The sequence below is a fragment of the Physeter macrocephalus genome, chromosome 10, assembly GCF_002837175.3.
Source record: "Physeter macrocephalus isolate SW-GA chromosome 10, ASM283717v5, whole genome shotgun sequence".
Taxonomy (NCBI): Eukaryota; Metazoa; Chordata; class Mammalia; order Artiodactyla; family Physeteridae; genus Physeter; species Physeter macrocephalus.
The window spans coordinates 10,399,254-10,423,254 of NC_041223.1; the positions used below are offsets into that span (position 1 = coordinate 10,399,254).

General features: G+C 41.7%; 1 protein-coding gene across 4 annotated transcripts in view; it reads right to left on the reverse strand.

Annotated features, from left to right (window-relative positions):
- The window catches only part of ARID1B (AT-rich interaction domain 1B), a 455,213-nt gene that overhangs the window by 367,813 nt on the left and 63,399 nt on the right, over positions 1 to 24,001 (reverse strand). For all 4 annotated transcript variants that reach the window (XM_024122602.3, XM_055087421.1, XM_055087420.1 and 1 more), the window contains exon 2: positions 12,988 to 13,182. In XM_024122602.3, coding sequence (XP_023978370.2) covers positions 12,988 to 13,182 — 195 coding nt within the window. The remainder of the gene's footprint in view (positions 1 to 12,987; positions 13,183 to 24,001) is intronic.

Here is a 24,001-nt window from a genome sequence, read left to right on the forward strand (position 1 = left end):
CCCGCGTACCGCAAAAAAAAAAAAAAAAAAAAAAAAAAAAAAAGCAGAGGTCAGAGACAAACATAAAAGTCAACCGGTAAACTCATTTAAGGGGGAAATGAACAATGTTTACATTTTTACTCAAAACTTAGCTTCTTTATATATTTCCATATCACAATAGCTAAAAAGTGGAAATGACCCAACGTCCATCAACAGATGAATGGATAAATAAAATGTGGTATTATCCACATAAAGGAATAATGTTCAAACAAAAAAAGGAATGAAGCACTGATATATGCTACCACAGGGATGAACCCTGAAAGCAGCCAGACACAAAAGGTCCCATATTATATGATTCCATTTATATGAAATATCCAGAATAGGTAAATCTATAGAGACAGAAAGCAGATTAGTGGTTGCCAGGGGGAGGGGACCTAGCGGGAGGAGGAACTAGGAAGTGAGTGCTTAATGGGTACAGGGGTCTCATCTGGTGGTGACAAAAAAATTTTGGAACTAGACAGAGGTGATAGCTATGCAGTACTGTGAATGTACTAAATGCCACTGAATTGTACACTTTAAAGTGGTTAATTTTATGTTATGTGAATTTCACCTCAATAAAAAAAAACTCTGAGTGTGATAGACATGGTAACATTCGGTTTTCAACTTGGTAAAAGTCACAAAGGACTTTCCACGAAACTAATGTGCAATGTCAAAATGAAGCTACCTTAATCATAATCAGTCTTATCATTTAAGAACTCCAATGAATGCTAGCGTCCGTGATGAGAAGCGCTCCAGCTTCACCAGAATCATAAAGTGCAGGGCTAGCTCGGGCCCGGAGTTAGAGTGCCAAGAATCTGGAGTCCTTGCTCTGCTACTTAGGAAGCACGTAAATCTGAACAACCTGATTAACCTCTCGCCTCACTTTCCTCATCTATAAACTGAGGATCCTAACACCTACCTCACAAGGCCATCGTGAGAACTGAGTTAATCCAAGGAAAACAGTGCCTGACAGAGAATAAGCCCTAACAAACGCTAGCTATTATTAATAATAATAATTTAAAATGGAGATAAATAGCGTGGCAAGAATTAAATGCGTGTACTGTAAAAGTAACTTAGTATAACACCTGGCACCACGACTGTACTTCGTCATCTAGTGACCGCCTCTCATAAGAGTACTAGGAAAACGGGCCCAGGAAGAAGACAAGGACACTGCGGGGGGAGGAGGGGGCCGGCAATTCCTGTCCTTCCTGGAAAGTGAGAATTACTTACCTACCATACATACTCAACGGGATAAACCACACGGCAGTAATTTTTTAAGATTCAAGCTAAATCACCTTTCTCTACTCCTAGGTGTAGCCAAGGCCTCCACTTCCGGAAACAAGCTACAGTGCAGTGTGGGTGAAAAGGCTACAGCTCCAAACCTCTGTCCGCAATATACCCTTTCCAAAAGCTAAGCTTCTGCGAAGTGCTCTGGCCCCATAAAGCATGTCTACTCAGAATAGTGAGTTCAACTTATCAATTCCACTTACGGAGAACTAAAATGTCACACTTCACGGTTTTCTCCATAAATAAACACTGACTTTCACACAATTCCAGTATGAGCGTGGATGTAAAATGTTCCCCCATCATTTCACAGCCCCCAAACTTCCACCACACACAGCAGAGCTCTGCCTCCACTGGGGAAGGAATTCTCTTCCCTCCGGCAGTAAATCCCTACCGGAAAACCGTCTTTCTATAAACGGCCTCCTAACTATTTGGGGGTGGAGGGCAGGGGTGGTCCACAGCAAGCAACGTCAGATGGCCGGTGTTAGGACGAAAAGCTGAGCTCCCAGCACACGGGCACCAAATCTGAGTCAGCTCTGAGCTAGAATCTTAGCTCCTCTCCCTCCTGAGAGCGCTACACTAAATACAGGCAAACTCAGAGGAACACCACTGGTCAGGCAGTCACGGAGCAGCTGTCTCCAGCCCAGTCAATGGGGTTAGTCCCAGCCAGAAGGAATACAGGGCCCTGCACTGCACACACTGAAATAAGCGACAACAGAAAACCAGCTGCTATAACCACGTCAGGCACCAGAAACTCCTCAGGGGTCTAAAAACAGGGTTAAAAGTACAGCTCAGAGACGTCAGCAGGCTTCCTACAGGTCAGCAAAGGCGCTGGGCACTGAGTTCAACTGGAATCTAAGGAGGCAACGGGGAAAGAGCCTGCCCGTAGCGGAGCACAGGGGCCAGACGCGCCGCTACCACACTCGGACCTCTGCACGGGGGTCCCCAGATCTCACGGGCCAGAGGCTACAATTCTGCAAATTCTTTCCTTCGCTTGTTTGAAAACGTTCGTGAAGTGTCACGTACTGCTCCACATGATGGGCTACAGCGGGGCACAACCGAGTGCCTGCTGCCCGGAGCTTCCGCCCCAACAGGAGCCAGCACACGCAGGCGGTAAGCGCAGCGGAGGAAGGAAGAGTGCCCGGCGGGAGGGGCGTGTGCTGCTACTCGGGCAAGTCGGGACGGCGCCTCAAGTTAACATTCCTTTGAACAGAAAGCTAGAAGTAGTAAGAGAGCAAGACTCACAAAGACCAGGCCAAAGCCTCAGAGGCACAGGAAGGACAAACACGAAGGCACAGAGGAAGAAAGACGGTATTCTGAAGGCTGAGGGTTAGTGGTGGAGCCCCGGGGACCCTGAGTGAAGGGGGGACGCCCAGAGGCAAGGCCGGGGCCTGACGTACACCCTCTCAAAGGGCCATTCTGGAGTCCGCGGTGATAATCCACGTGGGAGATGGGGGCTTGGCCACAGGGTGGTAGCTGTCAAGGTGGTGAGAAGTACTCAGTTTCGGGATCTACTGTGGAAAAAAGGGGCAAATGGGATTATTTAACAGATTGAAAGGCTGAGAAAGAGAGGATGACCGTGAGGTTTGGGCCCGGGCAAGCAAAGAAGCAGCACGAAGCTGCCATTTATGGAGTGAGGAAAACTGTAGGAGGACACGGAGCAGGTGTTTTTTTACACAGGAGAAACTTGGGAACCGTCAAGTGTTCTCTACAAAGATTTAGTAACCAAAAGCACCCCGCCCCGCCCCCCCTACCCCTGCCAGTTATGAATTCAGAACTCAGATTCATAGCCTCCCTTGCAGCTAGGATGCATTCAGATGACTTAAATTCTTCCAGTTAGACTGACCATAGCCGAACCTGACTTGGAACCACACACGCTGCGTGTTGCTCGTTGCCCCATTTCTGCAGCTTTTAGCAGCACTGGTCAGAACTGGAATCCCCCTGGATCCCGCTGCTTCGTTGTTCATTCTGTACTTTATTACTCTTGTGACCTGCTGCATGTGTGTAGTAGAATGTCCTTGAACTGTCATTCTGGGACGTTCTCTACATGTGCTGTGATACACCTGATGTCGTGGAGACAGGGCCAGTGACGTCATACGTTATCACTCCTTCTACCCTTTATTTTTTAAGCCAACGAGGAAGAAGGATGGGGGAGAACTCAGCCGCAGACAACAGCGGGCAAGGAAGAGAGCTCTCTCTCCAGCAGCCCAGTGCACTTGGAAGGGAATCCTGGTCTCTCCTCTTCTCTCCAACTATCAGAATTTGGCCACCTACCGGGGAATAAGATCCTCTCATCTCTGAGACGCTGAAAAGTGGCAAGGGACATACAGGTAGGAAGTAGAGAAGGAAAGTCGTACTTCTGTACGAAGCCCAAAGCACCGAGGAGGCCCTCCAAAGGTGTAAAACGCCTAGATACCTAGGCGTAGATACCTAGGTATCTAGATAATCTAGATACCTAGATTATTGGGCTATCTCAAAATCTTACTGGAAATTTCAAGGTAACATAGTAATTAAAGGAAAGGGAAGTCTCCTTTCTGGCCGACTGTTTTAAGGAAATATTCTGAAGCCCACAGACCAACAACTATTCTGCCTCTTACCTCTTCCGCAGTTCTCTCTGGCAGCAATGAGGATGATGATACTGATTAAAAAGGAACTTTTTACTTTTAGTGTTGGGAAACCGTCCCTGCTTGGCTGTCTTTTCTGTGGAAACATCTCAAATTGGTGTTCCCTTCCCAGCAGACATCTCCCCAGCCCTCCTTGGGACCAGCTCCTACAACCATCCAGGTAGAACTAGATTTTTTTCAGTCTCAGGACCATTAAGTAAAACTTAATTACCTCAGCAATGATAGATTTTTTTGCATTTTTATTCCAGTACTTGCTGGGTTTTTTTGTTTGTATTTTGGGGTTTGTTTTTTTTTTGCTATTGATATTCATCTTACTTTTTGTTTCTGAATGTTCGATGTTGTCTAGAACAAAGGCAGTGCCTTTGACTAACCCTGAAGAGCCAATTCCATTGGTCTGTTCGGTAGTTATTTTTTTTTTTAAAGTATACTCTTAATGATTTAATACCAATAAAGGGAGACCAATTTGCTTAAATCTTTGGAACAATCTGTTTTCTAGATTAAACACACTTTTTTTGTAGGAAATGGGAAGCTGAGTAATGCCTGCTGCTGTAGACAGTTACTAACCTTGGGTTTCGGACTTTGTTAGGCGGCAAGGGATGTTCATGTTATACACACACACTAACCACGCTCAAGTCTCAGCTCCAGAATTTCCAGGAACTTTCTAACACCTGGCTCCACGTAGGGAGCTCCTCTTGAGGTCAGAGAAACCTGACTGAGCAAGGTCCCCAGTGCCAGTGAGGCGTGCACACAGCCCCACTGAGAAAAGCACGGCTGCTGCGGCTTCCTGCTTTCTCTCCCTGTAATCCCCTCTTCCCTTCATGCACCCACCCACCTTCTTTCTCTTCTCCCTCTCTACTAAAGTGATTTTCTAATTCCATTCACAACTACAGTTTTAACTTTTATAGCTATTTTCAAAACTATAAGGGCAAATGGCCTTAATAGCTTGTTGCATATAAAAATAATCAAACTGCCATAAACAACTTTTTACCAGAAAGAATTTAACTTTCTTCCACTAACATAAAAGAAGAGACTTCCTTTACCCCTAGGAAAAAACCTGTTTTAAAATACAAAAACAAAGCCATCCAACTCTTCTTTGTGGAGGTGAAAGAGGAGTTGAAGTAACCGCACAGGACAAATCTTTTAAAACTTATTATTTCCATTAAGAATTCACTGTACACAGTTTATCCCAATGTTGTACAGTATATACTATTTTCAGAACTACTTAGAAAGTAATAACGTGTAAAATGTGTAAGTAATTACTGGCTCTCTTTGATCCTTTTTGTGACTCCAAGTAAAGTTAGCACCTCAAACTTAAGATTTTCTACATATTAAAAAAAATAAAATAACATTCTACATATCTAACACACACCAGGTATTCAGGAGAAAGAGGTTCTCTGAGAAAATTTTCACTTTAAAAATAATAAGTTAGGGGACTTCCCTGGTGGCCCAACGGTTAAGAATCCACCTGCCAATGCAGGGGACACGGGTTCGAGCCCTGGGCCAGGAAGATCCCACATGCCGCAGAGCAACTAAGCCCGTGCACCACAACTACTGAGCCCACGTGCCACAACTACTGAGCCTGCGCACCTAGAGCCTGTGCTCCACAACAAGAGAGGCCGCCGCAATGAGAAGCCCGCACACCACCATGAAGAGCAGCCCCCGCTCACCGCAACTAGAGAAAACCCGCGCTCAGCAACGAAGACCCAATGCAGCCAAAAATAAATAAATAAATTTATTGAAAAAAAAAGCTAGAAGATAATTTATTGTACTGATTACAACAATTTGCTAATCTTTGAGCTAATCTCTTTCCCTTTCAGAAAGAATTTTAAAGAATTTGGGTTCGTAGCTGTACTAATACAACCAGGCAAGCGTTAACCCTTAAATTTCACCAGACTGTATTTGAAATGACAAGACTCTAAACTCTAAAACTAAAATAAAAAGACATTAACTTACCATTATCTTAAAGGGAAAATCCAAGCTGGGAGATCTTACAGTCAAAACTCATTTAGCAGATGAGCAGAGTGAGGTACAGATTTTTCCAGTACTGCACGTAGATTAAGCATTAACCGACAAGGACTGAACTGTCTGAACTCCTGGTTCTGGCCACATTTCTTCCCTTTAAGGAGAGGTGAGTTTCTGACTCACTGGAGGAGGGCTGGAGAGCAAGCACCCAGGGCGTCCGGCTGCAGGTCCGGAAGCTGCTTCTGTGTCGATCTCTGACACCTGGCTGTTAACCCTAGCTGCACAGGACAGTCATCTGTGGAGCTCAGAAAGAGGGAAGCTTTTACATTCAGATGCCATTGATATGGGCATCCATCTGGGAGGTATCAAAGCACCGTAGGAGAGTCTAACCTTTGGCAAAGTTTGAGAACCACTGGCCTGAGCTACGCCACTTAGTTTAACTTTCAATTTATCTTCTGGTATTTTTGTTTTTACTGTTTGTTTTTCAGGGAGCTGTGAAGGAATGTGGTTGGTTGATTTTACTGTTATCAACTGTTAGCTTTAACTGAATTGTTTAAATTTTAACATAAATATCACACTAAATGTTTCTCTGATGAAAGCAAATAAACCAAATTTATTTAAAATATATCCAAGTGATTATAATGCTATCTAAAACATATACTTGAGTTTTACATTTCAAAAATTATAATAGAAAAGCTTAACAGATATTTTAGGTTGAATGTCTATAATATGTAAAATACATAGAACTCATATGTAAATGACAAAATAGAATAAGCTACCAGCAAAGAATAGGCGCTGTACACTGCATGTAACCTTTAGAATTTCTAGGGCAATGTAAATGTCCAGGTTAAAGAAGAATAATAATAATAAATACACACACACACACACACACACACACACACACACACACACATACACATACATACATCAGTATAAATTTCCTAATACAAAAGTAGCTTTCCAGGACTTCCCTGGTGGCGCAGTGGTTAAGAATCCGCCTGCCAATGCAGGGGACGCGGGTTCGAGCCCTGGTCTGTGAAGATCCCACATGCCGTGGAGCAACTAAGTCCCTGCGCCACAATTACTGAGCCTGCGCTCTAGAGCCCATGTGCCACAACTACTGAAGCCCGCATACCTAGAGCCCATGCTCCGCAACAAAAGAAGCCACTGCAATGAGAAGCCCGCACACCACAACGAAGAGTAGCCCCCGCTCGCCACAACTAGAGGAAGCCCGCATTCAGCAACGAAGACCCAACGCAGCCAAAAATAAAATAAATAAATAAAATTTTAAAAAAGTAGCTTTCCAAACTACAAGAGAAATCATTTCACATTTTCTCATTCAACTTTCAAGTATAAAACCTGGTCTTACCTCATTTTTAAGAAAAAAGGCTAAAGATTTAAAACTTTATGTCTAACCTAAAATGTGATCTCTTCTAACACACCTCTGTTAAGAATGTCACACTGAATGCTTCAAAATATGCTGAAATTCAACTGCAATATAAGAAGTAAATAAAACCAGTTAAATAGTTCAGAAATTTAAAATTTAAAGCACAACTAAAAATTACCATATCTACAGATCTTTTCAAAAATATTTTCTTGGTACAAAACTCCATCTACAGGGAACTCTGGCATCAAAGACAGTAGCATCTGCTATCTACTTGGAAGCAGAAATGTGAGGTGTAAAGCTTATATACCTTCATATTCACTGATGAAGAACAAGTGAGGAAATCAAGACAAAATGTGGCCAACAAAAGGCCATTATTTATACAAATCGGCAACCCGCTAAAAAAAAACTCCAAACGTTTCAGGTACACAAGCAAAGCAGCTTGGCTCCAACTCTCTTAGAACAGAACATGCGTATATAAAAATGCTGTGAGGGCTTCCCTGGTGGCGCAGTGGTTGACAGTCCGCCTGCCGATTCAGGGGACGCGGGTTCGTGCCCCAGTCCGGGAGGATCCCACATGCCGCGGAGCGGCTGGGCCCGGGAGCCATGGCCGCTGAGCCTGCGCATCCGGAGCCTGTGCTCCGCAACGGGAGCGGCCACGGCAGTGAGAGGCCCACGTACCGCAAAAAAAAAAAAAAAAAAAAATGCTGTGAATAACACAGCAAAAGAAATCTCAAAGCATTCACTATTTTACTGGCCAAAAAGTTTACCTTCATCTTACTGATTTGTTTGTTTATATGTATATATATCTATACACATGTAAAATACATGCTTAATATTTTATTTAGTACAGGTAGGTGTCTCTGAGTGAATATAAACTATAAAAAATTAAGACTCTGAAAGTAAAACAGACACTAGGCACCCATTCCTCTCCTTTATGTTAAGCCTTCCTTTATTTCACTAAGTCAAGCCTTCCTTTCTCATCCTATCACACCCTATTATGCTCCTTAAATAGGAAGTCTCAGCTCTGTTTTAGAGAAAACTAAAATTAAGCCCTGATACTGAATTCACACTTAGGATTCAGAGAGTAAGTCTAAACAAACATTTCATGTCAAAAACTCTTTTAACCAGTCCTTCTCACTCCATTCTTCCTTACTTTTCAGAAACACTGTTAAAACTATATCGAAACATAATTTTAACTGTATTTTAAAAAGCAATTTTTTTTTCCAGAATAGACTAACAATATAAAGTAACACAGGTGGGAATCCTAGAATTCACTTGGCTCCTTAATAACCCCAAAGAAAACATTTATTTTAGCCAAACAATTGTAATGTTTGTCTCCTTTCAGAAACATCTGCTGCCAAAATAAATATGTGCATTGGAAGAAGTGTTTTGGCTGTTAAGATGGTACCAAATAAAATGCTTATGTTCTGAAATAAATATTTTACTCGAAAAGCACACAGCAAAATAGACACATCCAAAGCGTGTAGAAGATAAAGGCACAAATTAAAACACCTATTCATTTTTAAAGTCTTTTTCAAAACAACCTCAGTGTTTAATTCAGTTGTTATTTAGATTGAAAGTGATAAGTTCAGATGGGTCACCTTAACAAAAATAACAAGTTCTATTTAATTTTGCCATGATCTCTTTCAAAGCAATAATTATATTCCATATTCTTGTTGTTGTAAAGGTCTTCGCAGTACAGATGTTTTTAAAAACTAAAAAGTCACGTTTTCCCATTGCAAAAGTACTCATGAACTTATACACCTCTCACTTTGCCCTTTTTCTCCTTCCCTGGTTTTATAATTCCAACAGGTATCAGGTTATACAAACATCTGCAACAGATATGGGGAGTTAAAATATCAGTCCAATAACTCTTGATAACTCGAGAAGAATCTCAGACCACATAATTGAAATCAGCTTGACACAAATAAATATAACTTCGCTTCTGTAACCTATTTCTTCTCGGTGTTATTTCTTTTATATGACAAATCTTTTTTAAAGCAAGTCAGCATAGGCCTATGTATACATTTATGATCACAAAGGACAAGAAAAATGAAATAAAACATTTGCTCACCCACATCCCTGATCAAGCAAAGGATACACTGGTGTCTAAGTTTAAAAAAACAAAATAAAAAAAACTCAAAGTCAGATTCTAGCAACCTTAAAGATTATACATACTCTGTGTAGCTCCGTATTAGATGAAATCAACCAGTGTACTTCTGTTAACCATCCCCAGGTTTGAATTCCAGGAGCCTAGAGGCAGAACATCCTCCACAGAGGCACAGAAAATTCATTTCCCCTCTCAGCTCAATAAAAACCCAAGTAGACTAGTTTTTAGGACACCGTGCAAAACTAATCTGTTTACCATGTATTTGCCTGACGATGTGAGAGAATCAGCAAGTGAAAGACCCAAGTCTAGTTCCAGTTAATAAATACCAAAATGATGTACTATTATCACATCATGCTTCAAAGACCCAGTCATGAGTATATTTCAAAAATAAAATTATCACCATACAAATCAAGAATCCCCAGGTTAATACCAAAACCCAACACTCAGTGGCCAGTTCCCCCTAACTCTCCGAGACAAAAAGTAAGCAGTGATACTGTGCATGTTAAATTTCATATAAGCACTGTGGTTCTTTCTAATAGAATACTCATTTAAAATTCCTGTCACAGGAGTAGAACGCCAGCCAGGAATCAAACTGTGACCCCTGAGCCAAAGACAACTTACCACTCAGCTAGTAAGTGGGCAACTCAATATACAAACTTGAATTCCTACATTTTAATCCTTTGCAGAAATATATGAGCAATATTAAATGAACTGGATTCAGCTCATTAGAGGTTCACAAACCAAGCACAGAAAGCTTTGGAGGCCGTCCAAAGTAAAGTCATGCCTAGGTGGTGATGTCCACTCAATAAAAACTCAATGTCATCATTATCTTCCAATTTTTTCCCTGAAGAACATTAGCAGCCATGACCACAACAATGCTTAGCCAATTACATCAGCACTAACAGAAGATGGATAGGACTGGCAGCCAATCACTGTGCCCAGGACCTTGTTTGTGGACCAAATTTATAATTATCCAAAATTCGCAAATAAAGCAACTCACCGAAAATTCCTCACCAAAGGACACAGACTAAAGCTAACAAAATAAATGTGTTCTAATAACCTTTCCCAAAACCCGCATTGTTTTTTTTTCCTTTCCAAAGCTATGAATTAGCCTACACCTAACTGATCACATGAACGTGGTACTATGCTGCGTGTCCCCTTTAAAATGTTACACACATTCAAAAATGCATTAGCAGTTCTTTTTAGCCTTTTAGGTTTCAAAACAAAAAAGCAATACTTCAAGGTCATATTATAACTAAATGAAAAAGTAAAAAAGCAATAAAGATTATTTAGAACGTTTGATTATGATTAACTCAGTATGGAAGTTTGACAGCCAGGGAATTCAATTTCTTACCAGATACCTTATTTTTCTTTCATTATCAGAAAGATCTGTGCTTAATCAGAATTAGGCATTTTTTGGGATTAGCAGTAAAATACCTAATCTAAAATCTTAATTAAAAATTTGCTAAAATACTTGGTGGGTAACCTTTATCAATTTGTCCCTTCAAATAAATCCGAGAGTTCCTGGATTTTGAAAGTATGTAAAATCCACCAGGATTAAATAAGACAAAAAAGCTAAGAAAACTAAGGTTATTCTATGTAACTGTGTATGTCCTCTACTTTTAGCCTTACATATGTGGGAAGAAAATAATGAAAAAAATATTCCTAGGTAATCATTCTTCACACACCTCCATTTGTTAGATTCCCACTTTGGGACTGCAAAATAAACCAACGTCTTAAACTTCGAAGAAGACTTTAACTCATTCAGAGAAAAAGGTAAAGGTTCATCCAGTAGCTTGCCATGAACAGCTCCTTTTGAAATGACTCTCAAATTTCCCTTCAGGAAAACATGGTGGAAAGGAAGGTGCAGGAACAGGGAGTGGCGGCGTCTACTTCCCTCCACCCGTCCTGCTATTTCTCACTGCCCTTCTGTCTCTGCTCTCTTCCTGTGGCCAGAGTATCATACAGAACTGTCAGCCCCCAAAAGAAATCAGCTGTAGAGTAGCATCAGGACTTTATTCAGCTGGCTGCCTGGGCCTTCTTCCCCTCAACTAAGGGAAAATTAGCTTTAAAACCTAAAAATAAATAAAATAAAATAAAAGGAAACGAGAGAGAGGAAAAAAAAAAAATCACAACTCTCATCTTACTTTTCAATCATTTACAAATTATCTCCCTCTCATAATTAGCAGCCTCAACTAAAGAATTTTACTCTAGGCAGCAAAGTATTACTGGAAGAAAGGAGTAATGTTGAATAAAATTACAATACAATTAAGTATGCAACTGACTGCTAAAATTCTGAGTGGCCAATCTTTAATAAACAAGGGGTGAGAACTTCTGACAATAACGAAGGCCATTTAAAGAACCAACAGCTGGGATTCAAAGGCTGAGCTGCTTCTATCTTTCCTTACAACTGCCTTAACATAAAAATATCGCCAAAGGACAAACTAAGATAAAGAGGAAAGACAATTTTCAGTCTCTAAAAAGACAGGGCTCAAGTGCCATTTATCTGTGAACTTTTAGGACACAGCTATGGAGCATATAAAGTATGATATATCATTCTCCACATTCACTTTAGAGAGAACAAAAGTTCTATCCAATCTTTTTTCCACAGTGATTTTTGGTCAAACATCGGGAAGAATTTCCTGAGAGGAAGTACTGTGAAACTCTGGAACGGGTTGCTTGGCAACCCTGTGGAATAACCTATCTGGAGGCAGGAAAACAACCAGGGCATCAGCCTGATGCACCACCAGGTTAAAGGCATGGTGTGGGAATTTATAAATCAGCCTTTCTGGTGCTCCTAGACACTAAATACCCTAAAACAAGTCTGAATCTCCTCATGGCAACATTACAAGGATATACTCTCCAGTATCCAAGAGACTGTAGTCTTACTACTGCCAGAAGGTAGATGGTCATTTAAGGTAACTCCAACTATTTGATTCTAGAGAAAAAGGAGAAGAATATTTTTTTTTAAAGCAGAAAAACTCTTTTTTGTTTATGTAAAAACACAAAACCCATCAAACCTAAGAAAACTGATACACATCAAATTCTCTTATAAGAAATACAGAAATCTTTTTTTAAAAGATACAGAAGAAATATGTCAAGAAATAAAAGCAAAATAACTTTTGGGGAGACTAAAAAAATTTTAAGTTGATGCCATCTTTATGAGAAAGACCTTTAAATAACTTAAAACTTGACCCTAAGAAGTTTATTCACAGCTCAAAATTTGACACTGTCTGACATCAGAAATATTAGAAAGCCAAGTTCACTTTGGGGCTTAGATCTATATAATTTGCTGCAAAATGATGACACAGTCAATCTTTCAAATATAGCTGGTAATACAGGCTTTCTACCAAACAGGAATTCTGTCCACTTTGCTCTAAGAAGGTCACTTTTCTTTCTTTAAAAGAGACGGGGGAAGAATTGTACCTGTGATTATTTCAAGAAACTATGAAAAATTTTAAAAAGTAGAGAAAAATCAGTGAAATGCCCACAAAATCTCAGTTTTGAGATTACTCTCAAAACTAATCTTTGGTAGACAGTAAAAGACAAAGACAAAACTAGGACCAATTGTGAGGGGAAGTGGAGTAAAAACTAGCACAAACCTGCTGCTGTGGGTACTGCATTCCTCCCATGGCCCCTGGGGTCCGACCTTGAATGCCAATTGGATACCGCTGTGGGCCTGGGGGGCCGTAGGAACCTGCCGGGTAAGGGCTGCTCTGCTGTGGCTGAGAATGAGGGTTACTGCCCATCCCATACAGCTGAGGTCTCTTCATCACCATGGGATCCATTGGGCTGCCCTGTGAAGAAACACACGAAGAAGTAGGCTTATTAAGTCATTATTACAAAGGCAGAAAGTTTGCTATGCTAACATATACATTAAAAATGCAACTATCCTTTCTTTTGAAAATATTAAAACGATGACCTGACAAATAAAACCCAGAGAAACATTAAGAAAAAGACCTAGGTGGATATAAGACATTTAATTTTTTTACTTTTAGCAAGGCTTTAATAATTAAGAGGGATCTGGAGCAAACAATTTAAGGAAAGATTTCGCATTCATCTAAAATTCTACTGTGCATACAGGACACTGGCATGAGTTAACCTCACCCAGCTCCTTTTAGCTTTACTAGTAACAAAGGCAAAGCACAGCGAGCGGTTAGGAACCCTCTCTGACTTCAAAGTATTCTTAGAACAATTACTTTATTTTAGACCTGAGTCTGCGAGTCCTGATCAAACATTAATGCATCTGAGTGCTCATTAGAAAGTGAAAGGATAGATTTTAGATAACACAGAATGTCTAGGGTAAAAATTTTCAAAGATCACTAGTGCACATGAATAAGCACCCAGACTATGAGTCACAAGCCACCTTCTCTATGCAAGTAAGCATCTTACCAAACATAACCAGTTCAAAGCTAGACTTTGAGTTTTATTTTTGGCTTGGTGAGTCAGCCCATGGGCCTCAGGGCCAAGGCCATTCAGGAGAGCCGAACTGGAGCCTCAGTCTGTGCTTTCATGCCCTGGGTGCTTCAAAGGAGCAAAGCGGTGGTGGCGGAAGTCCCTCACCGCGGTGCTACAAAGGCCCACAGATCCCTCCTTCCTTCCTTCCAAAGCCATATACTGATGCCTACGGTGTGCCAGACTCCATGTTCACACCGAGTACACGGGCACTCTCAGGAAGGCTTGAAGATTAGCAGGGCAAATGGAAGAAGCCAGATTCAAGGTGGGGAGGGCCAGGGCACAGAGCAGGAGAAACTGCGTAAAGCACAGGCTCAAGGGTGCTGAGCTGCCTGGCACGTGTGAGGAGACACAGGCAGTTTAGACCCAGACGGGGAAAAGCTGCAGCTGGAGCAGGCAGAAGCCAGTAGATGGGTGAGCCTTACATGCCATTTTAAAGGCTTCAGATTGCACCTTGGGGATAAACCACCGAGTCCTTTTAACAGAGAACTACAGAGTCAGATCCGCCTTCCGGAAGGACCACTCTCTTGGCAGCTGCCTGGAGCCAGGGTGGGCTGCCACAGAGGCAGGTGAGCTGAGGTCCTGGGCTGGTAGCAGTGCTGGGCAAAAGCAAGCCCAGATTCAAGTAAGAGAATGGAAACACAGCACGCCTTGTGAGTGATGGAAGACAGGTGTCAAGGGTGGCTTAACAGATGATAAGACACCAGGTGAGACAGCATGCAGCAGTAGAAGCAGATCAATCCTCCCCAGGGGGCGGGAGCCTTCACTGTTCTGCATGTTAAAATTGAGGTTCCTATAAGGGAAGCCAGGTGAAAATATCCAGAAGGAAGAGCCACCATGAGTTTCCAGCTTGGGGAGTAAGGTCTGACCCAGAATCATAAATAGGGAAGTCAGCATACAGAGAATATATGCTCCTGGAGGGCAGCGATTTCTGTTTTACTCACTCACATTATATCTCCAGGACACAAGTCGAACAGTGCACCTGGCACACAGTAAATCCTCAGTAAATACTGGATGAATTAATCAATATGAAGCACATAAAACTCAAGGACTCTACCCAGGAAGAATATATGAAAAGAGAACAATGGGTAGAAGGAAGAAGGGAAAAGGAGGCCACAACAAGGCCAAAAGAATGGTCAGAAAATGTAGTTAGAGGTTGTAGAGAGCACGGTGCTATGGAGGAGAAGGGAGCAGGTGTAGCAACATGCCAACTGCAGCCCAGGAGTCCAACAGGTGAGGGCTAAAGCTCTGGCTACGCCTCATGACTGGGAGGTAACTGCTGAGCTGGGCGAGGGCAGTCTTGCTGCAGAGGTGAGGGCAGCTCCTGGAAGACCGGGAGCTGAGCATGAACAGGAGGTGAGGGGGGAGCCAGGAGTGTAGACCCCAAACCCAAGGTGGGAAAGCTGCAAGAACCCCCAGTCCTCCTTCATCCTACACATCCCCCAAGGCCGCCCGCAGCCTCTGCCCTCCCTCCTTCTTAGGGGTACCCTGGTGCTCATTTAAATGACTTGAGTAATCCCCTCATCACACGTTTACTAAGCATCTACCGCGTGCACTACGCAGGGCACTGGAAGCAAACAGTGGACAAGTGTCGGAGGCTGTCCTGGAGAGGTGAACAGCCTGAAACGAAGATGACAGTGCAACCCAGCTGACATCCTGGAGGGACTGTGAGGAGAGAGCGTGCCAGTGGGTCTGAGTTTTAACAAAGCCCACCTACAGAGGTACCTGAGCTGAGTCCTGAGGGGTCCACAGGGATTTGCCAGGAACGGATCTCACCGGAATGAAGATATGTGTAGGCCAAACAGTTCTGCTCAAAATTCACAATCTCATGGAATTTTAACTGTGCTACTTCCACCAGTCAAGAAAAACGTTGACTTACTATGACAGAAATTGCCCAAACAATATACTGATGTTACACAAGCTGTGCTGACTTCACAATTCAACATACAAACATACACGGTGACCTCCTGTAATGAAACTAAAATTGAAAACTAAGAATTAAGTTTTCTCAGAATGATTTAAATTAGAATTTATGCCTAAGAAAAGCAAAATGTAATGATTTTCCACACTTTCTTTCAAAAGATAAAATAAAACTTTCTATGAAAGTGTGAAAATCAAGGCTGAAATCCGCAGTGAATGAATGGCCCACAGAGAGTAAATCAGATTTCAGGCTAAATTTCCAATATGGGGCCCGAGGCAGCCCTATCTTCACATTCAATCTGAATTAGCCAGGGCGTAGGAAAGGTCTGCTTACTTGACTTTAAATAGTGCACGACCCAAACTGGCTTAATTAAAGCAGAAATTTAAAATGGGAAAATGATTGGAATGTCTATATTTTAATGCTATAGGTAACAGTGCAGCAAATTCATCTTATCAGTGACTGAAACTGTTTTGTAATATCTTTCTCATCACTGCCATAAACTCTCACAGCCCTACTTAAAATTCAGTTAATTTGCACCCATGTCAAAATGTTAGCTTAACCCTGAGATTTCTGAAAATCGAAAGCATGAAATACACAGATTATCTCTACCTCTCAAAATGCATCAAATGCCTTTCAGTGAGATTCAGATATGAAAACAAGATACTTACACAGTACAAATTATTTAATTTTAACCTTCTCTCCTTATGGCCTATTATTCAATATTCAACCACAATCCAAATTCATCCCACTGTGTACTCTTGCTATTTTTAACACTCAATATGTACCACTGCAGGATCTCAACCCCTGCTTTTTACTACTTTCTCCTTAAAGAAAACAAAACCCAGATCAAATCCAAGACTTCCAAAAAGCAATTCACTTCTCATAGTCACATCTAACCCAAAACAACTTTGTATTTTTATCATCTACCCTTCTATTGATTCTACAGTATCACCATTTTCAATTCTCACATATAATTTGTTATATCAGAGACAACCACATTAAGAATAGTCCTCAAATATTTCTCTAAATATGTTATTCCAAGCACATTTTTCCTTTCTAGTTAGGATTCCACGACTGCTGCAATTTGGACTTCAATTCCATAAAATAAGACAAGTGCTTTTAGAGTCACAATGTGTCCAGCCCATTTTCAAAGAGGTCTTAACATAACTACTCTATGTTTAGTTACTCAGCTTCTAATGAATTTTATTACTTGATAAGACTTTCTTGTAACTCTTCCTTATTCAAATAAGTTTTTAGATATGTATGTATTTAGATATGTAGCTATGTATGTATGAGTTATAACTCTCTCTCCCTCTTCCTCCCCCTCTCCCTTCCCCCCTCTCTCTCCCCGCTAGCCACACACACACACACACAGAGACACACACACACCCTTTCCTGGATCTCCTTCTGGCAAGCTGCCACTGCTGCCTACATCCTCCAAAGTCTCAGAAGGTTTCCCATTCCTGGGACTACTAAATAAGAAGGAGTACGAAGTATATTTTTTAAATATATATTTGAATATAGATTCTAGACATATTAGGTAGCACAGTTAGGCTGTATTATAGGTTAAACAGGTTTTCAGAGGCTGGCCTGGAAATCCACCTACCCTTTAAAGATTATCGAAGTTAAAGAACAAGTCCCTATACATTTTTAGCATCCTTTAGATATACTTGATGCTTTTTATACTTAGATATTCCCTCATTATCACTCTTTCAGAGTATGCGTACACAAGTATTTATAATAAAGATATCTACGTAACTGTATTCACTCCTAAATATCAAGTTAAGGGGATATCTTATTAGTAGTTTCTTTATGAATATAATATTTCACAATTTTTTCAGCCAAATTCCTTAAACCACAAATTGAAGAAAGTCATTGAAAAACCCACAGAAAGAAGAACTATCACATCTTCTTGATCTATAATCATATCTATATATCTGGATTAAACAAGAGCTCAAGGAAGGAAAAACTCCCCCTTTTGAATCATTATTTGGGAAAATGTTCTGTCTTACCAGCAACTAAAGAAAACTTTTGAAGTAATATTCCATTACGTATGAAATGACAAAAATAATAAAACCCAATGTGAGTAAATGAGTATTTGAACTAGTATGTATAAAGCAGTGGTAAACTCTTTCTGAAGGATAATATGACAAGTTTGTTTTTTTTTTTAAATTATTTTTTGGCTCTGTTGGGTCTTCATTGCTGCACGTGGGCTTTCTCTAGTTGTGGCGAGCAGGGGCTACTCTTTGTTGCGGTGCGCAGGCTTCTCATTGCGGTGGCTTCTCTTGTTGCGGAGCACGGGCTCTAGGTGCGTGGGCTTCAGCAGTTGTGGCACGCGGGCTCAGTAGTTGTGGCATGTGGGCTCAGTAGCTGTGGCTCACAGGCTCTAGAGCACAGGCTCAGTAGTTGTGGCGCACGGGCTTAGTTGCTCCGTGGCATGTGGGATCTTCCCAGATTAGGGATTGAACCCATGTGCCCTGCATTGGCAGGCGGATTCTTAACCACTGTGCCGCCAGGGAAGCCCATATGACAAGAAGCTTTAAACAAAAGCTCCAAAAATTATTATCTTGTTCCAACTTATAATACCCTCTCGAATGGGGCAGGGGTGCTATTTATCCAAATTTGTCTGCAGCTACATGATTTCTAATACTGAAGGGAGAAAGCATGGTCTGTCCTGTGGGGAAAGCATGGACTCTGGACTCAGAGAGGGTCCACACCCTTATCCCAACACTTAATACCACTGTGTGACTCTGAATACTGGTGCTTATTTCTTAGTTTTCTCACTCACTAAATGTGAGAAAGAATACCTGCCTCACAATTATAATGAAAATTGAATTAGTGAGAACTAAAAGGATCTCAGAGCGACTAGTTGTTCAAAGAAGAAAACCGAAACCCAATTATTCAACGATTATAGAATATGAGAATGAGCCATAATATATCCGCATAGTGGAATGGACAGGGACGTGGAAAAGTACATGTAAAACAATGTCAAATGTTAAGAGTGATGTGCATGAGTGACAGCTGTGTGAAAACTCAGCTGATAACGATCAGGGCCGGCCAGAGTGACCTGTAAGTAGTGGCTGCCAGGTCGGGAAGCAATCTATGTTGACTTTTCTGTGATGATGTCTAAATATAACTATAAAATGCCTGTTTTTCCCCAGGCATCCTGCAAGCACTACCATGGCTGGCTTGCTGGGGGACGGGGGTGGATGGGACACAGCTGTCCCACACTTGGCCGCCTCCATCCCCGCGCCTACACTCTCGCTTACGGCACACACAAGCAGGAGGACACTCCTGCTCTTCTCTGTGCCTGTCTAAGCCCAAGTTCACTCAAGCCCCGGATCAAGGACCAGAGAGCTTTCCCCTTCACCACACCCCAGTAACACTATCTGTGGGACCTGCTAGAATCTCTCCTATGCAGGCTGTAACCGACTTCTGGGTTGCCTTATATTGATATTTAACTCATGTACCGTTTTTTTCATTTTTATGTGTTATTTCTTAACTCCCAAGGAGACTAAAATGGCAATGTCCATGCTTTGTACTTTTTCATGTCTCACTCAGCATATAGCACAAATGACTTAGGATGATCATGGTGCCTCATAACTGCCTGGGAATGAGGACTGATCACATAAAGTGTTCTTGAAAATAAAAAGTAAAACTCACTAGCCAATTTCTGTACACACATGCAGAAGATGCATGTAAAGTCAATGATAATATATAATGCAACAATAGTAGTCAAGTTCTTCTCCTAATGGCATTAAAATCAGTTTAAGTCAAAAACAGGCGCGGGGCACTAAATATTCTCCCCTCACTTCATTCATATTTCCTTCAAGCCAGAAAATACCAAGATTCTCAGTTACCACTGTCACTACTACCACAGAATCCAATTACCGAAGATGACGTAATGGAAGCTTGGAGCTGCGGGGACTGGCCCAGGGCTGCAGTACTAGTGCAGGTCTCCTGACTCAGGTCCACATTTCCTTCTGCTGTGTCACGCCTCTGTGTACGATCATGAGAATCAGGTAGAAAAAAAAATGCAACCCAGCATCTAAAACCACCTTTTTTTTTTTTTTTTAAACTTCTGTTAATGGCAAAATAGTGCCTGTTTATTAAGACTCGAACTAAAACACTGAAACTTCAACTTTGGTTACCAACACACTGTAGGTTCTCCTCCGGTCAGTCAGGAATATTTGCCACATTCTACAACGGTACAGGAAGGATCAAGAGCTGGAATTCTAAGACATCAGACAAGGCAGGAAAGGCTGTTTTGTTCTTGGCTCTAAGAACCATCAAATTCCTGATGCCCTCCAACTATGATGCCATTCACAACGTGAGAGGAGGGGCAGGGAGGAACCGAAATACTCACATACTGACTTGGAAAGAGGACCATGGTCAATATTTTTGTTTTTCGTTTGGTTTCCTTAAGGCAAGTTACAGGGAACATACGTATTTGTGGAGCCACAAAATGAAACCTGAAGGAAGGGGGCAAGGGGATGATAAAATTTTTTTGTAAAGGCGGGATTATAGACGACTTTTATTTGAGCAGTTTTTATCTGAAATAAACATGTTTTGATTTAGTTTTAAATAAAGAAGTTTGTTTTTCACATACACATCATTAAGCAAAACAGTAGTAGAAGGCACAATATTTGTTCCTAACCACATTTAAAATTTTATCCCTCATCTAAAAATCTAAAATATCACTGGATTTTTACTTTTCAGAATTATTAAGATTAGAAATAAAATATTAATAGGTTGTTACCTATGTATATAAACTAACTTCCATAAACTACCCATAAAAAGTAACAATCAGAAGCTGTGATTCTTAACTCTTAGGGACACTCTTTTTAAAAAAAAAAAAAAAAAATACATCCAGGATGTATATACATCTCAAATTTAGCATATAGTGTCAGAGGTTCATGTAATATCCTCTAGAAACCCATCCAAAGACCCTCCTGACCTGCATAATCATATAATGGCCAACATCTACCATGCATTTCCAAAGCACTTTAATACATTATCATTTGATCACACAATTCTTTTTTTTTTTTTTTTTTTTTTTGCGGTACGCAGGCCTCTCACTGCTGTGGCCTCTCCCGTTGCGGAGCACAGGCTCCAGACGCGCAGGCTCAGCGGCCATGGCTCACGGGCCCAGCCGCTCCGTGGCGTGTGGGATCTTCCCAGACCGGGGCGCGAACCCGCGTCCCCTGCATCGGCAGGCGGACTCTCAACCACTGCCCCACCAAGGAAGCCTGATCACACAATTCTTAAGGCACCCTGATAAAGGATTTATCAATGAAACACAGAATCTGAGAACTGAAAAGAACCTCATTGGTCCATACATGATGTATGTATGAATCCCCTAAAAGTGTCTGCAACCATGAATGTTATGAATTTCTTCCTTCTATATAACAAAAATCTGTTCCTTGTAATTTACACCCATTGGTTTTGTTACTTTGATCCTTTCATAGAATATTTGAAGATAGCTATATCTATTTCCCTTTTCTGAGCGAAATATGCCAGTTCTTAGTCCTCTTAACACAAAACATATCATGGGGAGGACTTTGCTTCTTCTCCTACATTAGTACAAATCCTACATTAGTACAAATCTGGCCTCAGACCTGTATTATTTGACAGACCCATCACGCCCTTGATCCGCCCCATCAGCTGTGACGGAACCCTACCTCCCCTATCTCCTATTATACAGTTGGTTAGCTGACTCAAGCGGCAGAAATTTTTATCTCTGCTTATTTTCATTTTGCTTGTTTCTGGTCACTATTCTGGCCTGACATCTAACATATTAACTGCATTTCCTATCTTGACGTCAACCACCAATTAGATCAGCATGCCATTTCATTCATGCCTCCCTCCACGGCACTGATAAAAATACTGAAGAGGTCAAGGGAGAGGACAGAGCCTTGGCTAACTACTAGTGCCATTCAGAAGGCCTGACATAAATCCAGCCATCAGAGTTCTTGGAAGAAGGTCTTCATGAGAAAGCTTAGGAAAACCCTTTGCACGCCACTCATCCACAGCACTCCTCCGATTCACTCGTTACGCTCATGTTGCACGCCCAAGTCCGTACCTGCCTTTGGATGACAACCTCCTGCCCATTCAAATTCCTCCATCTTTCCTAATATATAAAACAGATAGTCCAAAGTTTAGAAAAACACTTAGAATTTGAGACAGAAAGGTGCAACAGAAAGGGAGGTGGCTTAGACTCAGACAAACCTGGGTGTGAATCCTGCCTATACTACTTATTAGCCACGTAAAATTAATACAGCTCACATTTAATACAGCACAGTTGTGTTCACCTCTGGTGTTGCTGGGGGACTGATTAAATGAGGTACCACGGGATTTATCACACAGTGGGAGGTTCCTAAATCTTTTTTCTTTTCCTCTCAACAAATTAGCAAATTGAAGTCAGAGCAAACAATCACTCAATAATTTAATCCATTTATTTTCTTGTCTCCCCAGCATACTGTTAATTAAAGGTGGAAATTGTGCCTTATTCATCTTTGCATACCTAGCACTCAGTAGAATGCCTGGCATGATTAACATTTGCTGAACAGAAAGAGCAATGACTTCCTCACCACCGCGTCGCTGGTTAAACAGCAGGGCTCTATCAGACGGTAGGCCTCTGGTGGCCAATAGGCACGAGAGGCAAAGAATCACGCATCACCGCAGAAAAAGCTTCACTTTTCCCAAGTTCACATAAGCCACAGCTTCCATTACCTCCTCATGTCTGTGCCCTCCAAAGGTGTCACCCTTGGCTGGTTTCTCTCAGTTGCAGAATTCTATTTCCAACTGCCACCCAACATTCCTGCCTGGATACCTAGGATCCTCCCTTCTGTTTGTGACCTCAGTGAAAGACACCCCCATCCAGATGTACCAAACAGGGTCCAGGGATGCCCCTCTCTCCTCCCCACCACAGCCAACCACTCACCAAGTCTGGTCAGCTGGACACGTCACTGAGGCCAACAGGAAATCTCCCCCTCCAACCATACTGGCCCCTGTGGGCCTCCAGAAAACCCACATACTTTCCCACCACTGGGCCTTCCACTATACTGCTCCCTCCACGAAGAAGGAGCTCCGCTCTCCTGCAGCACTCAGCGCCACAGCCCTGTCCTCAGAGAAACCCTCCCTGAGCTCCAGACTAAGGCAGGATCCTCTCCAAAACCACCGTGCTTTTCCTTCATAGCACTCATCAAAGTCTGTAAGAATATTTGTGACTACTTGATAAATATCCCCAACTAGATTGTCCCACAGGAAAAGGAACAGGAAGTGAAGAAGACAAATATTAAACCCATTTGTAGCTATCGTCTAGGTACAACAGAATCTAAGGCTGTTTTGGTTTCCTGGTTTTTACCTGAATTTTATAAATTGGCAAAACCTATTATTTGCCTAATCCCCCACGCTCAGCAACTTGTAAGTCAATTCAATGAGTAAATTACTGTCTGACTAAACTACACTTTTGGGGGGGGCGGGGCTTGTTGGGTCTTCCTTGCTGCGCACAGGCTTTCTCTAGTTGCGGCGAGCGGGGGCTACTCTTCGTTGAGGTGCGCGGGCTTCTCACTGAGGTGGCTTCTCTTGTCGCGGAGCATGGGCTCTAGGCGCATGGGCTTCAGTAGCTGTGGCTCACAGGCTCAGTAGTTGTGGCTCGCGGGCTCTAGAGTGCAGGCTCAGTAGTTGTGGCGCACAGACTTAGTTGCTCCACGGCATGTAGAATCTTCCCGGACCAGGGCTCGAACCCGTGTCCCCTGCATTGGCAGGCAACTCCCAACCACTGCGCCACCAGGGAAGCCCTAAACTATACTTTTAAATGTAATTTAGCAAACATAGTAATTTTATGAACAAATCAAAGTGTATACGTATTTTTTTGTTTCAAGAGTAAATCAGATCTAAAAGGAATATCAAAATAGTAATTGAATATATTTATTTTCCTCAGATTTGTCATTCTCACCATCCAAAACAACTGTAAAACTATTATCATGGTGTTGACAATTTCTAAAATTTACATCTCTAAGTACGCAATATTGTTCACATCCAGGTATCACTACTGACAACCTAGTAGCAGGCTCTTATTTAAGAAATGGAAATAATATGGTATATTTCCCATATAAATACAGATTTAAATCAACAAAGGAAGCTTTTGTGAGAATAAGTCAAATGTCAACCCCACCTCTTTTAAAGCTGTGTGATGCTAAAAAAATTCACCTCTTAACTTCTCTGCATCTCAGTTA